The following is a 12,230-nucleotide window of genomic DNA, read 5'->3' as shown; positions in this document are numbered from 1 at the left end:
CAGGGCACAGCCAGGACGGGGGTGGGAGGAGGCTTATGGGACAGCTGGGCGGGGCCGGGGAGGGCAGGGCCGCGCGGAAGTCCTGACCTGCATGTGGCGCCGGCCGGAGGCTGGGGTGTTGCTGCCAACAGTGGGCGGGGCAGCGGGGCAGCGAGGCGGGGGCACCCTCACCTGTCCGTGTGTGGGGATCAGCCTGGGCTCCGTGGCCTCCGCTTGCACCGGACGTGGACCCAGGCTACCGGTGGGCAAGAAAGAGGACTGAGCCCAGGCACGCACGGCTGGCCAGGTAGGGCACCTGAAGTGCAGATCCGCCAGGCCCGCTGCCGGCCTTGAATACGCGCTGCTAGGCAGTTTCCAAGAAGACGGGATCTGTCATAAGAGGGGAGGTAGGGCTTGGGTGCCAGATGTCGGGTTGGGTGCAGTCTCACAGGAGAGCCACGGTGAGAGGGCGCAGAGCGGCCCCTGTGTTGGCGGGGCTAAGAGTTTGCGGTATAGGGTCGGGGTGATGTGTGCCTTTCTCTGTGGTCTCCTCACTCCAGAGCAAGGGGCTCTGCTTCCCCCCTCCCCTCACTGCACTCCCTGCCTTCCCCAGCACCACCTGGGGTGTGGTCATGTCGAGGCAGGGAAGGCCCAGGGAAGGGGCTCATTCAGGGGCAGGGGCCACTCTGCAGGGATGCTGGACCTGACAGCAATGCAGTGCTTCGGAACTCCCCTGGGCTGGGTTTCTAACCAGTGGGATGGAAGGGCCTTTCCTTCCTGGGGTGCATTTGGGGGAACTAGATACGTCATGAATGTCAGCCCTGAAAATGGAGGCTGCGCTACATCCATTCTTGGAAAGAAAAATCAGGCCCTTCCAGCCCAGGTGACTCAGAAAGTCAGTCAGCAATGTTCGGGGTCCCCAGTTTAGGCTTTCAATTAGAGCTGAGCGGCTCAGGAGGCCAGATCCCTGTCCGTGGCTCCAGGAGTAGGCTTTCTGCTGGGGGACAGGATCCTCACAAACACCTGTGTCTTTGTGGGTCACTCCCCTCTGACAAGCAGGGAGGCAGGGTGCAGTTGTGGGAAATCGTGTTTCCATGAGGAGAGGGCCACCAAGTGGTGGGGGCACAGGAGACAGTGATAAAGAGTCCCGCAGCCTTTCTGGAATCAAAAAACTGGCAAATGTGAAAAAGTGCATAATTTGTTTTATTGAACAGGCTGCTTATGTACGTTTGGAGGGCCAGGTTCAAGGACTCTGCATCCCTCCAGGACAATAGCCTCAAGAGAAGAACAGACAGAGCAGGAAGAGATGTGGGGTTTCTCCCAGGAATGAGGCAGAACAGGGATTTCTGCAGATTTGCAAGGAGACCCCGACCGCTGAGCACGGGGTTACAACCCCACGTGACCCTTGTCGTGTTTGGCTTGGGCTCTGGGTCTGGCCTGATCATGTATTCTTCCAGCTGAGTTCCAGAAATTCAGAGGGTAGACTTAGAGAGGCTGCGTTTGGAACCCGGTGTGGAGACGGAGGGTCCTTTATCCTGAGTCCCCTCAGCCTAATCACTGTAGCTGAGTTCAAACACCACCCAGGCCCCCAGGGTGGCCGTGGAGGGAGAGCAAGCCTGGCAGGTGACCCAGGGGTCCCACTGCTGTGCCCCTCCCTTATCTTTGTTCCCTTTCTCCCCGGAAGGTGTGATTGTCTCATGTCATGGTGACAAGCCATCTCTCTTCTCTGTCAGGTGGGATCCCCACCCCCACTCAGCCTTCTTTCTGCATGGATGCTGAAGGACCAGGCTCACTTGAAGTTCTGAGTTTGAGCAGTAAGGTGGAAACAAAGAAACCAATGGAAACAAAGAAACAAGTCATTGTGGCAAAGCTCCCCACCACAGAGAAGCTGCCCTGAGTGGAAGGGAGGGTGTGGGCATGCCCATTTGTTTCGTGTCTCCCAGTGCTCTTCGCTTTCTTATTGCAGACCTGCATGGTTACAACAAAATGATCTGCAAAACTGAAAATATTTAGTCTCTGGCTTTTACAGAAAAGGCTGACCAGCCTCTGGTTCCCGTACCGGTCAACTGATTGGAGTACCTTTCCAGTTTGGAAACATCTGGGCAGGCCCAGGTTTGCAAAATTCTTTAAGAGTAGTTATGGAGTTTTGCTTCTAAACATTTTTATGGCTGTATACTTCTGAGCTGAGGTTGTGCTGTGTAATTCTGAGCCGGGATTTTCTCAAACTGTTTCTTATTTCTTATACCGGACACCCCTAAATTCCAAGGGGAATGGGATGTTAAGGAAGCCATGGAGTTTAGGGAAAAGATACAGATTTCATTTCCATTTAAGCATCGATGTATCTCCATCCTAGGCAGTATCGGTTCTGTGGTATTGATAGGGGAAGTAAATAGCAACCAAATTTATAGAAAATAGTGGGTCATTGGGTACACAAGTTCTTCTTTTCAACATTTTTGTAGTGTTTGCAGTTTAAGATGACCGTTCCTGAGAAACAGGCAGCCTCTTAGAATGAAATAGCATTTTCCCTGAACCATACTCAATTTTTATTTCGTGGACAGCAGGAAGGGCAATCACACATCCAACACTTGGGGACCTCAAAGATAAAACGTAACTTTCTGAGAGCACACTCCCCCCGTCTCCCTCTGCTCTTTTCACTGTCCCATTGTCCCTGAAGTCTCTTTCATATCTTCTGTTCATGACTCCAGTAACTATTCCTTCTCGTCCCTCAGCTGGTAAGTTTACTTTTCTACTTTGACCAAGCAAACTGAAGCCAAGAGAAAAGAACTTTCACCAGCAACTCCCAGCACATCCGCTCGCCTTCTGATGTCTGTGACCTCACTCTCGCTGCCCCACCTCTTATTACAGGTGACATCGAAAGCCAGGTCATCCAAAAGTCACCAGGGGGCCCATCCATACAATCTTCTCGGGGCTGTCACTCCCACATCCATCCTCTCTGTCACTACCTCATCTATTTTGTTCTACTGCTAGTTGGCTCCTATCAGTATATAAAAGTCCATCCTCTTAAAAGAAACAAACAGCACTCCTTGACTCTAATTGGCCCCCACCAATTGCCACCCCATGTCTTTGCAGCAAATCTTTAATGAGTCGTTTAAACTCACTGTCTGCATATTCTCTTGAGCCATTCCCTTTTGCACCCACTCTGGCTTTTCCCCTGATCCCTCGCTCTATGGAAACTGCGCTGTCAAGGCCATCAGTGACCCCACGTTGCTAAATATAGTGGTCAGTTTTTAGTCTTCATCATGCATGGCCCTTTGGCAGCATTTGACCCGGCTCTTCCATTTCTCCTCCCCCGTGTTCCTGCTTCACTTGGCCTCCAGCCCATCGCTCTGCTTTCGATCCACTGGCTGGTCTTTTGCCAACGTCTCCTCTTTTTCCCAAATATTTTCTGCGAATGTGCCTCGGAGTTGGGTCCTGGGTCTCTCCTCTATCTCACTGCTATACTTTTGGTAGAAGCAACCAGAATTGGAAATTGACATGCCATCAATTTCTCGATTTGTCCAAAACTCCCTGATTGGCCTTTTCCATTTGGAACTCTCTCCCTGATACTCATATTCTTTTTCTTTCATTCATCTTGCTTTCACATTCTTACGTATGTTCTACTGTGTAAATTACTTTTCCAAATTTTGAATCAGTCCATACATATCATGTGAAATGCTCAGATCTCTATTAATTCCACTAAGATGCTTATTCTACCTTAGAACCTTTCTGCATTTCTGTATTTATGTCAATAAAGTGAATAGTATTTCTACAAGCCTCATAGTTAAACAGTGTGTTTGTTTGGGGCTATTATGTAACATGAAATAATGATACATCAACATAGTCCTTTTTCATTTAATTTTATGTAACACCAAGATGAGGATTTTGCACTGAAGACTCTTTCGTTGAAATTTTACCTACGTTACGGACAGTCAGTTTTTGTGAAAGCCCTCATTTCTCCCCTTTTCTGATATATTTTCCATTTGGCTATTATAACATATACCTTGGCATGAAATAAAATTCCAAATCCATTCACATAATAAAATTAATACATTTAAATTATATTTTTTAATGTTAAAAAGAAAGAAAAAAAAAAGACCAGACTCCTCTACCTATTAGGCATTTCTGTGGCAATATCTAATAGACTCCTTAATCATGATATTGAAGAACTGAGCTGATTCCAGCCCCTTTCCACCTGCTCAGCCCCATTTTGTCCCATCTCCTGTGGATGGAGAGGTCATCCATGCCATTTTCCAGGTCCAGATGTTGGAACCATGTTCTTTCTCTCTCTTTCTCTTACACACACACAGACAGCAAATCCAGCTTGTTAGAAAATTCTGGCTACTCTGAATTCATTAACCACGTACTCCCTGTTCCCCGCCCTCCTAGGAGCCACTTTCAGCCCCTTGTTGGACACAAAATAGCCTACTACTTCCATCTTTGCTTTTCTACAATCTCATCCACACAGAGTCAGAGGGAGCCTATAAAAGCATACATTTGAGGGGGTGGGTGTAGCTCAGTGATACAGTGCATGCTCAGCATGCATGAGATCCTGGGTTCAAACCTCAGCACCTTCACTAAAATAAATAAATTAACCTCCTCCCAAGAAAACCCAAAACAAAAGCATAAATTGGACATCACCCATCCCATCAAAACTCACTAAAATGGTCACCATTCCATTAGGAGCCAAAGTCGTCCCAAAGTCTTCGAGGACCCGGCTTGCTCTGCCTCTCCGCCCACACTCTCCCCATCACTCTGGGGGCCTCTGGCTCCGGCTCTTCCTTCTTCCTCCGGATCTATTCTGCTTCAAGTTCATTACTCCTTGAGATCTGCCAGGATTGCCTTATTCCCTCCTGCCTGCCTCCCACCCCACCACCATCACCTGACTTTGCTCATATCACTCTTATTTTTCCCCAAGCTCTTGCTACCCCCATCATGTTGCCTGTTTTCTCTGCTAAAACTCTGAGCCCCCAGTGATGGGGAGTCGTGTCTATTTTGTTGACTAATAAAGCCCAAGAGCCTTGGGAATGGGTATAGTTACTAGATTCCCATAAGTAGTAGGAGCTTATACAGATTTGCTGAATGAATGCAGAGGTCCTGGTCCAATTCGATGGAGCAATTCTGTGTCCTGCTCAAAGATTAACTCTCCTTTCCTCCTGAGAGAGGGTGACCACTACCTTGGTGATCAAAGGCAAGATCTATTTTCTTTATGCTGTTAACCTTAGGCGGGGAGACTGGGGGATCTTCATTTATATTTTAAAATTTGATTCACTCTGCAGTTTGTCTCCTGTCTATGTATCCTTTTGAGAAACCGTTTATGAGTGATCATTCTTCCATCAGATTGAACAGGATCCAGGGGGAAGTACCAAGCCTGTCCCATTGGCCATCCTGTGTGTCATGTCCTGTGACCCAGTGGATGCTCAGCACGTAAGTGAACCAACAGGAGTGAGTGAAGAGATGGGAACATCTCATTATTGTGGTGGCTGCACTCTGTCCAATGCCTTGAGATTTGGGGAAGGGTTTACAACTGCGGAGGCGAGATGTCAGGTCCTCTGTGCTCTTCCTGATTGCCCTGGCCTTACCCATTCCCCCAGCCCCTCTGGGCAGCCAAGCCCAGGAGCGGGGACACCGGCGATTGTGCTGATCAATAATCCACCTCACCCAAAGTCCGGGGGTAAGAGCGGCCAGCACAACTGGTTGTAGACACTGAAGTCAGGTCCTTGGAGGAATTCCCCACTGAACAATGTTTTGGACCTTTTATTTTTCTCTATAGCCTCCAGCTGAAGAAACAGATTGCCTTAGGTACATGAAAGGTGAGGACACCTACTATCCCCATGGAGCCAAGGTGGTGCTGGGAGTCTGCTGTTTGTACAGCCGTTGGGCTCGTGTTGCTTTGGGCATCCCTGTGCCTGAATTCCTGCAGTACACTCGGTGGTAAGAACGGGGGTGCCTGGCAGGGAGGTAAGCGGGTCGGGGGACTACACAGCTGGGGAGACGTTAACCTGGGGTGAGCTGGAGCCGGCTGATGCATGGAATCTCGGTGCAGGGAACTCTCCAAACTCAGAGAGGTTCCCACTCCCGCAGGGTCCCTTTGATCAGGGTGCTAGGCTGTCAGCACTGCAGGGTCCCTGTGAGGGTCATGGTGCCTTCAGGCAGTGGGAATTGAGGGGTCCAGTGGCAATTAAATTAACTGTGCACCCAAAGCCAACCCCCGTCTCTTTCAGCCTGTTTCCTAATCTGCAAAACTGGAATGATGTTAACCATCCCGCAGGTGTGTTGATGGGCTGGGACACACTAGACAGCCAGGAGCTGGAATTCCTCTGTGCCCTGATTGTTATCCTTCCTTCACACTATTTACTCTCACAAGTTCAGTCTCTCTGTCTCTCTCTCATTCACTTGTAACTTTCTCTCCTGCTCTGGTTTCATTTGATTCCCACCCTCCTCCCAATCCCCAGATGAGTGAAATTAATTTCTGTGTGTCAGTTCCAAATTCCCGGGAAAGATTCTCTGTCCCCTCTGGATTGGTTGTCCAACCCATCAGTTGCAGTCAGAGCAGTGAGTCCCTCTGTGACCAGAGGAGGGGCTCTGCCCAGCCCCCCAGCCACCACTGTGGGAGCACATAGCTCTCCGAGGAGGAGGTACTGGCTGTGACTTGGTGTCACTAAGTGTGAATTTATCTCTCCTCTTGCCCCACCTTCATCCTCCTAAACAAAGATGAAAATTAAACACTCCCGAGATTTGTGTCATGGAACACTCAGGGTGGGGGCTAAGAGGGCTGGATTCCCTGCTGAGTGTAAGGGGCTACAGTGACTCCACAACGAGAGCCTGTAAAGGAAACAGCACCGGCCCCACCGGACCCTTAGGGTGCTGAGTCTGCGTGACATTGAGCCAGGCTTCTGACCACAGCTCAGGGGTCTGTTCCGACCGGTTAGTCTTTGAAACCAACCAGCTGTGGATTCCTCAATCCCTCCCTGAGGTTTTACCTGAACCACGAGCTTCTGTATCTCTGAAGACAGATGATGAGGACCCTTCACGTAAGGCATTTGCACAGCCCTGTGCGGGAATTTGTGCTGCACGGTCTGCCCGACGAGCTGACCAAAGTTCGTATTTCACTGATCTTAGAAATAGTCTGGTTTCCTGATGCACTGTTTCACTGAACAAGCAACAGAAGCCACCTCTGGCTGATAAAAGCAAAAAAGGGACTTAAAGAAAAGATACTGGGAGGGTGCATGGAGTGTCCCAGACCAGAGCCGACCCGGGGGCCGTAGGAGATGTTGGGGAGCCCCAGGCACCAGGCTGCGCAGGGTGCTACCGGGCCCCCTGCTCCCCCAGCAGGGACCCCACCTCCTCCTGACTCTCCACCTCACTGCAGGTTCATGTCCCGGCAGGGCCAGGTCACACTGAAGCCACCAGCACACACCTCAATGGGGGAGTTGGCCCCTTCTCAGCTGAGGGCGTGCCTGGTGTGGGGAGAGGCCCAGTTAGAGGAAGGCGGTTCCCCTACTGTTCCGAGTTAATGCACAAGTCAGTGCCCATCACTCAGGAGAGCCGGGCTGGTCCGACCTCATTGTGGTGACTAGGCCATCTGAGTTCACGTATTATTTTTAGGTTGGAAGGCCCAAGAGGGAGAAAAAGTGGAGGTTCTAGTACTTATTTTGTATTTCCCATGTACCAGGTGCGGTAAGCAAGCCACTTCAGACAAGGCCCATAATAACCACATTAATAGGCCACGGAGAAAGTCATGCAGTCAGGCCTCTGCAGCCCCGAAACCCGTGTCCTCATCAGTTCCGTAGTTACCAGTGGAAGTTGTAGGGATTTATGGGACTGTGTGCTCCTGTGGGGGCTGGGATGTGTGTGTTTAAATCCACATCTTCAGAAACTCGGCCAGAACCACAGCCACTGATTGTCTGCATGGAGGCAGAGGAGAGGAGGCTTCCAGCCTCTGGTCCAGCTCGTGTGGAGCTCAGAAGTTGCTCCTTCTGTCCTGAAAACAACACCAGAGCTGAGGGAGCTGCAAACCCACTGCTCTTCTTAGATCCACAAGAAAACTGAGGGGGAAAGCTGCTCCCAACACAGAGAGGCAGCCGGGCAGGCTTGGAGAGTCACAGCTCCCAGGGCAGAACCCGCTTTTGTAAGAACCCCGGGGGCAGGCAGATTTAACAGGTTCCTGAGGCCAGCTGGAGGCTCAGCGTGGGGAAGTCCGAGTGTGACAACTCCAGGGGGCCAGTCACAGGGGCCCCCTGCTCTTTTTCATGCATTTTACATCCAGGACCGTATCCTGTTCTCAGAGTGAAGATCATAGGAAAACTTCTCATGGTTCCTGCCAGGAAAGGAAAAAATAGCTCTATTGAAATACACCCAGAACATTCTCTTCCATTGTGGGGGGTTGTGTTTTGTTTTTTTTTTTTTATGAGAATTTATTTTACCAGAGCCTAACCTACCTGAGGGAAGGGAAATACCTTCTGTGCCACCCAAATTGGGGTGGGGGAAAGAGACACACTTGTGGAGGTCACAGCTCAGGGCACAGGCTCAATGAGAACTAATCACAGGACTACAGAAGCCCTGCTCTGTCCCGCTCCCCCAACACCTTACCTCCATGTCAGTAGAGCCCCTGTGTAATAACAGGAATAAAATTAAAAGACGTAAATGTCTCAGGAGTGTCTAGGGAAAACCCAAAGACAGCGGGGAGATGAAAACAAGGACACACGGGTGACTTTAGCCTCTCGCACGAATAGCTGTAGCAAACTACACACAGCCCAGCCCCAGTAGATAAACAGAAAACCTCACAGAAGAAACTATTTATTTTGGTTCTCTTACCCAGTGCATTCCATGGTGCATCCTCGCCTAGAATTGAGTGGAAGCAAGTCCATCTCAGAAGGGACATACCTGAAGAGAAATGGCTTTCCAGACTCTGAAGGGCAGAGAAAGCACCAGCCTGGGTTAGAGAAAGGTGAGGGGTCGGGTAGGGTGTGGGCTGCATTCTTCCCCAAATAAGGAACCTTCCTGAGGCCAGCACAGTGGGAGGGAGGGCCATAGGGTGGAAGCAGCCGGACTTCTTCCCGAGAAGTGATAGGATGCCTCCAAGGGACCATTCAGGTGCCCAAACTGTGTCCTGATGGTGGAAGCCTGTCGGTCTGCCTCAGAGCCCAGGACTGAGGTGGGCGCACAGCAGGCCGGTCTTACTTGGCCGGATCAATTTCACTTCTCCGAAACCCTGTGTAAAACATGAAGCGTGGACGACCTGGTGAGCACAGCTCTGCCCTCAAGACCGGTTTCAACTCCTCTCTTCCCAGAGAACAGCATCTCTGAGCCCGTCCTGGGTGACCTCACAGAGATCACCCTAGTGGCCCAGGCTAGTGACCGGGAACATGTACCTTCCTGCAGCCAACCCCAGACGTCCACTGATGCATCATATACTGACAAAGATGTGAGTTCCTGTGCATTGGTCTAACAGCAGAGACTCTGCCACAGGCCCAAGAGGTGGTGTGTGGGACAAGCAGGGGTGCAGGAGTGTACGCAGTGCAAAGGTGTAAGTGGTGGCAGGGGTGCAGGGGCTGTGGAGGGTGCAGGCAGTTCAGGGGATGCGGGGGTGCAGGCAGTGCGGAAGTGCAGAGAGTGGCAGGGGTGCAGAGGTACAGGGAGTGTAGGGGTGCAGGAAGGTGCTCAGGCACGTGGCCAGGGTCAGAAGGCAAGTGCACATCCTCGCAGTCAGCCTGACCCCGGGAGATTGGTGCAATGGTCTGGGTTGGCGGAGGGGTCGGAGGGGGCGGCGACGGCGGTGGGTGGGAGGCTGCCCGGGCAAGCCGGTCGATGTCTTCTCTTCCCTGCAGCCTGGCCTGGGGGGGCGTTGGCCGCCGGAGATTCGCCAGATGTTGGACTCCAGTTAAGCTTGCTCCTGGGTGGTGGGGCGGTTAGGTCGGGGGCGGTGGCAGCGGCAAGGGGGCGGAGCGGGGCTGCCCCTGGCGAACTGATGGAATAGCTGCCTTCTCCCGGCTGCCGGGCCTGGGAGCGGCCTCTGCTGCCCCAGGTCGCCTCACACACCTGTCCCACTCAGCTTGCTTAGTGGGGAGTGGAGGCGGTGTGGTTAAGGTGCAGGGCCCACGGGGATAGGGGGGCTGCCGCACGGAAGCCGGTCAATTCGCTCCGCTCTCCCCCGCGGCGGAGCCAGGGGCGGCTTCTGCTGCCGTAGAGGCGGGACGCCGGTCTCCAGGTGAGCTTGGTCCTGGGAGGCGGCGGCGGCGGCGGCGGCTGGGGGTTTGGGTCCGTTCCAGGGAGCTGCTCCATTTCTTCTCTCCCCCGCGGCCTGGCTTGGGGGCGACGTCTGCCGCCAGAGATTTGCCTGAGGTCCGACTCCAGGTGAGCTTGCTCCTGGGAGATGGGTGCGGTGCAGTCAGGGGGCTGGGAAGGTCGTGGCTGCGGGGATAGGGAGGCTGCCCCGGGGGAGCTTGAGGATTAGCTCCCATGTCTGTGCCGCGTGGCCTGCAGGCGGCCTCTGCTGCGCCAGGTCCCGGGATAACCCTTTCCCACTTTGCCTGTTGGGGGCGGGAGGCAGGGTAGTCAGGGTGCACGGGTGGCGGGGGTCGGGGGCCTGCAGCGGGGGAGCGGGCACATTTGCTCCCATCTTCCCCGCGGCTTGTCCTGGGGGCGGTGTCTCTTGCCCTGGGTTAAGAGACACGTGTATCCTAGTCAGCCTGGCCCCAGGAGGCGGGCGTGTTACGTTGGGGGTGGTGGCAGCAGCGGCAGGTTTTCCCATGGAGCAGGTCCATTTGCTCCCATTTCTCCCCATGGTTTGCCCTGGGGGCGGTCCCTGTTGTCCCTAGTTCGCCGGAAGTCCATTTCCAGGTCAGCCTGCTCCCTAGAGGCTGCCACCGTGAGGTCAGGGGGCAGGAGCGGTGGCTGCTGTGGGGGTAGGGGGCTGCCTGGGGAGCTGGTGGATTGGCTCCCGTCTCCCCGATGGCCTGGTGTGGGAGTGGCCTCTCCTGCCTCAGATCACCAGACACACCTGTCCCATTTAGCCTGCTGGGGGAGGGGCGCCCTGGGAAGTGCCTTTAAAGTGTGGGGGAGGCGACAGCAGGGGTAGAGGACCTGCAGCGCGGAGCCTGTCAATTTGCTCTCCTCTTCCCCACGGCCAAACCTGGGGGCGTACTCTGCTGCCCAAGAAGCCAGATGCCCGTCTTCAGGTCAGCTTGCTCCTGGGAGGCGGGCGCGATGCTGTCGAGGGGCAGAGGCAGCTGCGACGGCCGGCTGCCCCGCCTAATGGGGCCACTTCTTCTCCTCTCCCCTGACCTGGCCTGGGGACGGCCTCTCCCGCCCAAGATTAGCCTGAAACCCCACACCCGGTCAGGTTGCTCCTGGGAGGTGGGCGCGGTGACATCAGGGGTTGGAGAGGAGGGGGGTCTGCCCCTGGCGGGCTGGAGGATAAGCTCCCATCTCTCTGGAGGCCAGACGTGGGGGTGGCCTCTGCTGCCCCTCATTCCCGGGTCACCCTTCTCCAGGACATATTGCCCCGGGGGTACTGTAGGCTGCGGGGGCGGCGGGTTGTTGGCGGGGGTATGGAGCTTGCCGCTTGGGAGCTGGTGGTTTAGATCCCATTTCCCCCGCAGCTTCGCCTGGGGGCAGCCTCTGTTGCCCCAGGTCGCAAAGCACTGTTTCCCTGACAGCTTAACCACCGGAAATGGGCAGGATGTGCTGAGGGGGCGGAGGCAGCCGCCAAGGCAGCGACGGAGGGGGCTGTCCCTGGCCAGCCGGTCAATTTGTTCCCATCTGAACATTTGCTGCCCCAGTTTCGCAGGACGCCCTTCTCCAGTTTATCCTTCTCCTGGGAGGTGGGCTCAGTGCATGCAGCCCAAGGTCTGGGCTCTCCCCTGGGGAGGGGCAGAACTCTCTTCTTCTTCTTTGACTTTATTCTTCAGCGAAGTGGTTACTGGCCCCAATTCTTAATTCTGAGAAAGTGTAGCCTGTGTTACGGAGGAGCTGCTGGACAGTGAGGTTTCTGGGTGGGTTTTCACATCAGCTGATGCCCCAGGCAGGCAGGAAATCTATTACTTAGAGCTTCTTAGTCTGGAGTTGGGGGATGGCCCCGCCATCCTCACCATGCTTTTTAAAAATGTGTTACTCCCCTCTTTTTCCTAGGTGACATTTTAGGTTATTGGGTCCCAGATTGCTGGCACACTCATCCCTGTTCTCAAACATCTTTTAAACTTGGGTGAAGTGATAAGTTGGGGAAGAAGATGATTTACTGAAAGGTAAGAATA

General features: G+C 53.5%; 1 protein-coding gene across 21 annotated transcripts in view; it reads left to right on the top strand.

Moving 5' to 3' along the window:
• The first annotated feature begins 42 nt into the window (after positions 1-42).
• LOC141573431 (uncharacterized) overlaps positions 43-12,230 on the top strand; it is a 38,271-nt gene continuing 26,083 nt past the window's right edge. For 7 of the 21 annotated variants that reach the window (XM_074341524.1, XM_074341527.1, XM_074341525.1 and 4 more), the window contains exons 1-11: positions 43-286; positions 1,713-2,091; positions 2,709-2,844; positions 5,317-5,403; positions 5,750-5,910; positions 6,201-6,247; positions 8,798-8,926; positions 9,270-9,403; positions 9,807-9,858; positions 10,145-10,332; positions 11,637-12,221. In XM_074341524.1, the coding sequence (XP_074197625.1) occupies positions 2,803-2,844; positions 5,317-5,403; positions 5,750-5,910; positions 6,201-6,247; positions 8,798-8,926; positions 9,270-9,403; positions 9,807-9,858; positions 10,145-10,332; positions 11,637-11,963 (1,167 nt within the window). In that variant the 5' untranslated portion in view covers positions 43-286; positions 1,713-2,091; positions 2,709-2,802 and the 3' untranslated portion in view covers positions 11,964-12,221. Of the gene's footprint in view, positions 287-1,712; positions 2,092-2,708; positions 2,845-5,316; positions 5,404-5,749; positions 5,911-6,200; positions 6,248-8,797; positions 8,927-9,269; positions 9,404-9,806; positions 9,859-10,144; positions 10,333-11,135; positions 12,222-12,230 lie in introns of all 21 variants that reach the window. The other 14 variants (XM_074341520.1, XM_074341519.1, XM_074341533.1 and 11 more) reach the window with 14 other exon arrangements.

This window comes from Camelus bactrianus, chromosome 15 (assembly GCF_048773025.1).
Source record: "Camelus bactrianus isolate YW-2024 breed Bactrian camel chromosome 15, ASM4877302v1, whole genome shotgun sequence".
Classification (NCBI taxonomy): Eukaryota; Metazoa; Chordata; class Mammalia; order Artiodactyla; family Camelidae; genus Camelus; species Camelus bactrianus.
The sequence above is the reverse complement of the archived record's forward strand: the minus strand, read 5'-3'. Positions and strand labels throughout refer to the sequence as shown.